This window comes from Phalaenopsis equestris, unplaced genomic scaffold, assembly GCF_001263595.1.
Source record: "Phalaenopsis equestris unplaced genomic scaffold, ASM126359v1 Scaffold000002, whole genome shotgun sequence".
NCBI lineage: Eukaryota > Viridiplantae > Streptophyta > Magnoliopsida > Asparagales > Orchidaceae > Phalaenopsis > Phalaenopsis equestris.
The window spans coordinates 31,751,924-31,755,970 of record NW_018164444.1 but is presented as its reverse complement, the minus strand read 5'-3'; the positions used below and the strand labels follow the sequence as shown (position 1 = coordinate 31,755,970).

Here is a 4,047-nt window from a genome sequence, read left to right as displayed (position 1 = left end):
TTTTTTTTTTAATTTTTTATTTAGGTATGAATTTATTGGGCTCTTAAAATGCAATGTTAAAATAATACAGTAATCTTTATTTTATATGAAGCATGAGTAATGGTTGGGGTTCTAAGTGTGTAACAGTTTTTTTATAATCTGCTTGCATTTGTGATCAACTAATTTCATTAATATTAATGATCATGCATGACTCAAAACTTGATTATGATACATGTGAATGTACTTCCAATGATTGCATCTTTAAATTACACTTTTGATTCATTTAATACACTTCACATCACATTTAGCTCTTCACGATGGTGGGCTATTTATAATTGAAACTAATTGCATCAAATTTGGGGGGCTGGCTACAATCACAATCATTTTATGATTAATCGACTTCATTCCCTTTTGATACATAGAACTACTATAGTTAGTCATGCATCTTTGCTAATCCCAAGTGTTTTATAAAATCACCAAGTGATGACCAAGCGATGGCTGACCAATTTTATGGGTATAGATCGATCGCTTGGTAGTGTAGTATTTAGAATAGGTGCATTCTTTTGGTAGTGTTTTTTTGGATTGTTACAACTTATAAATTTTTAGTTGATCATTGCTTTGACAAAGGTTTCTCTTTTTTCTTCATAATATCTTGTTTTGAGGATTTTAGTTGATTATTGCTTTGACAATTTGATCATTTGTCTTGTTTGAATGACTTTGCGTAGGAAGAGGCGTCGAGGTGGAAATTCTTTGAAATGTAGGCAACTTTCTCTTTTGAAATTTGACATTCTTTTTTTTTTTTTTTACAAAAATAAAAAAAGAAAACACTATCACAATCATCCAAAGGAAATTCAATAAATTTATTTGACCAAATTTAAAAAAAATATCACAATCATCCAAAGGTAATTCAATAAATTTATTTGACCAAATTTAAAAAAAAAATAAATTTATTAACTCTCAAAAAGAGAAGTGATGCCCACAAGAGTGTTTGGGGGGACCTTAATTTTTTAAAAAAGACGGTTATAAAACTCTGATGGATAAAACAACCTCTTAGATATATTTTTTTCAAAACATCAGACGAAACCTTTCTTATAACCATCACACTTTAAAATAACTTTTTACCACATTATTTAAAAGCAAATCCCCAAACAGAATCGTGATTGCGGTATGAAACATAACGGGTATAAAATTGTCCCAACAAACCCTTAGAATGAAGCCAATTATAATTTTGTAAGCCAAAGCAATAATTCCTTTTCTAAGCCTACACCCACCCCTATAATATATTATTATTTGCAACTTTCTATTCATTGTAATTTAATTAAGAACTTTTTCTTACAATTCTTGTTAGAAAAGTAAAATATGCTTGTACCTTTTATAACTCTTTTTACACCCTAAAGCCTAGTTATTTTCTATAACAGGAGCTAAGATACCTCATTATTTCTAGAAATTTATATATCATACATAAATATATAATTAACTTACATTTAACCCATTTTACAGACAAAACTTCCGTTAAGGAACAGTAATTGCACGCAATTCACACCGTTTCTCTCTCTCTGCCCCTCGCTCTCTCACTCTCTCACTCTCTCTCTCCCATCACAACTACTCCCTCTCTGTGTTGGCTGCGAAAGCACCAGGATGACCTCCGGCGTCTCCCTCCATTACCACACGGCCAAAACTGAACTTAAGCGGCTATGACAAGCCGGTAAACTAATTAATCTGCTGCGCTATTTCATACCGCAACCACACAAACACACCAACAGCACAGAAACAGAGTCGAATCAGGGAATACCTAGCAAAAAGCTGCAGCCAATGCGTGAAATCATGGGGAACAAACTAAGAAGTTTTTGCAGCCATCCAAGATCAGATGACGGCCCTCACTTTATCTTCTTGATCAAGATCGTACCTCAGCTTCCCAGATTGGCTCTGCTCCAACCCCATTCACAATTTCCGTGACTTCAAGAATTGGATGGAGAATGAGGGAAAGGGGAATTAAAAGGTAGAAATAAGGGTACCTCGGAAACGATCTGGGCGATGCGGGTTCCCTCGAGGCGGTGATCGCGGGAAGGCGGAGTGACGGAGGGCGAGCAATCGGGAGGGGTTTCGAAGAGAGACAGGGAGAACTGTTTGTAGATGATGCCGACATCGAAGTAGATGAGACCTGAGCTGGGGATGTCAACGCGGATGCCTCGTACGGGGAACCAGAGGAAGAGCTCCTGTGCTGAGAGGCCGGAGATGGAGGCGATCTGGCCGTAGCTGACGGTGCAGGTGATGTTGCGAGCATAGTGAACATCCGTCTCGAATTTTGCGGTGCACTCTTCATCCAAATGAACCTCGAAGTGGCCTTCATCGTCGAGGTGGAATTCGCGTACGCCCTTAGGGAAGAGGCCGCTCGGAAGACCGTGACGTCGTAGAACCTCATAAACGGTCTTCGCCGGAGCCTCCGCATCCGCCACCGCCGATTCTTTCGTCGGAGCGGCGACGAGTATTAGTGGGATGAGGGTAAAGAGGAGGGGAAAAGGGTGTCGACCGATCATGCTCTCCGTCTGTCTCCCGCTCAAATCGGGGAGAAAAAGGGTCACGGATTTGAGGAAATCTAGAGAGAGAAAGAAAAGAAGTTTAGGAAGAGAATGGAAATCTAGAGAGAGAGAGAGAGGGGTGGACGAGGGTGGCAGGACGTTAGGGCAAAGGCAATTATTAATGAGAGTATTGTGGGGACGGACGAGCGGGGGCCAACTTTCACACTATGCCTAGAATTATTGGGGATCTGAATATTATTAAACTATTAAATTATTTTTCAAATGAGTACATATCTATAACTAATTAAACTTCATAATGAATTTTCTCAAATTATATTTGATAAATTTTAAACTTATTCTTTTACAAAATTAAATCTTAATAGTAACTAGATTAAAAATTAATGATTAATATGTATTTTAAATATGAGTTTTTTTTCAGAGTAAACCCTTAAAATAAATTCTGAAAATTTCCTAAAAATTCATATTTAATCAAATAAAAGAATTGTAAGAAAATTAGAAAAATTCTGCAAACTCTAGCCCGGATATATGTTGATATCAAAGCTGCTCATGAAAATTTCCAGGAAAGAACAGTCCTACAGATGTTATAATCCTAAATATAGCAACAAAAAGAGATATGAATAAACCAAAATAAAATAAAGTGAAAGTCTATGAAAGAAATCTCCTGAAAGTTTTTAAAAATCAGAATGCAATAAAGTCTAAGAAATTGGCAAGATGTAAATTTGGATCTTCAGTTGGTGATCTCCCAAACTGATTATTTGATATCATTGGGATAATATAGGTTTAAGCTCAAATGAAGCTCAAATGAATTAGCCACTACAATAGGTTTTTGAATACTACAATGAAGTTCATTTACAGTAGGGTTGCATAATCTTTTAAAGGTCTAAGCTCTTAATGAATTTCGGCATTTTGATTGTTTTGATTTGTCATTTCTGTAATTTTTTTTAGATTTTTCAAGATTTTTAATTTTTTTGATTTTTTTGATTTTTTTAACAGTTCTCTCTAATTTATAATTGTAGGGCACTAGTCCTTCAGAACCTGAACTACGCATACACTAAAATAAAATAAAATAAAACTAAACACACACAAAAATAAGATACAATAATTTTTAAATTTTAAATAAGACTTTCTAAAAAAAATTTGCTTTAAAATCAATAGATTCTTTACAATTTTCACTTCAATTCCCCGGCAACGGCGCCAAGAACTTGATTCTGATTGTTTATATGCAACAGTATAACAATAGCTCTGATTATATTTTTCACTTATATTTCCTTATTTTGCAACAAAACCAAAAACTTGATCCTGAAGAAAAATAAGAATTTAACTTTTTAATTTATACATATTGGGATACTACGCAAGTATACGTATCGTTATCAAGTAATGTAGGACTTTTATATTAAGACCTGAATATCAAACCCACAGGAAAATATTCAATATGCACAAACTTTCTATTTTTTAAAAAGTCAATTACTTAAACTATAGATATTTTCTCAATAATGAATAAAATTTAAATATTTTTGGTATTTTTGAT

The 4,047-nt window shown here is 34.5% G+C and overlaps 1 protein-coding gene across 1 annotated transcript; it reads right to left on the bottom strand.

Annotated features, from left to right (window-relative positions):
* Positions 1-1,416: 1,416 nt before the first annotated feature.
* Positions 1,417-2,698, bottom strand: LOC110018051. The gene is made up of 2 exons (XM_020715276.1): positions 1,995-2,698; positions 1,417-1,905 (listed from the first exon to the last, which is right to left on the bottom strand). The coding sequence occupies exons 1-2, from the start codon at positions 2,514-2,516 to the stop codon at positions 1,843-1,845; spliced, it is 585 nt and encodes a 194-aa protein (XP_020570935.1). The 5' UTR covers positions 2,517-2,698; the 3' UTR covers positions 1,417-1,842.
* Between the last annotated feature and the right edge of the window lie 1,349 nt (positions 2,699-4,047).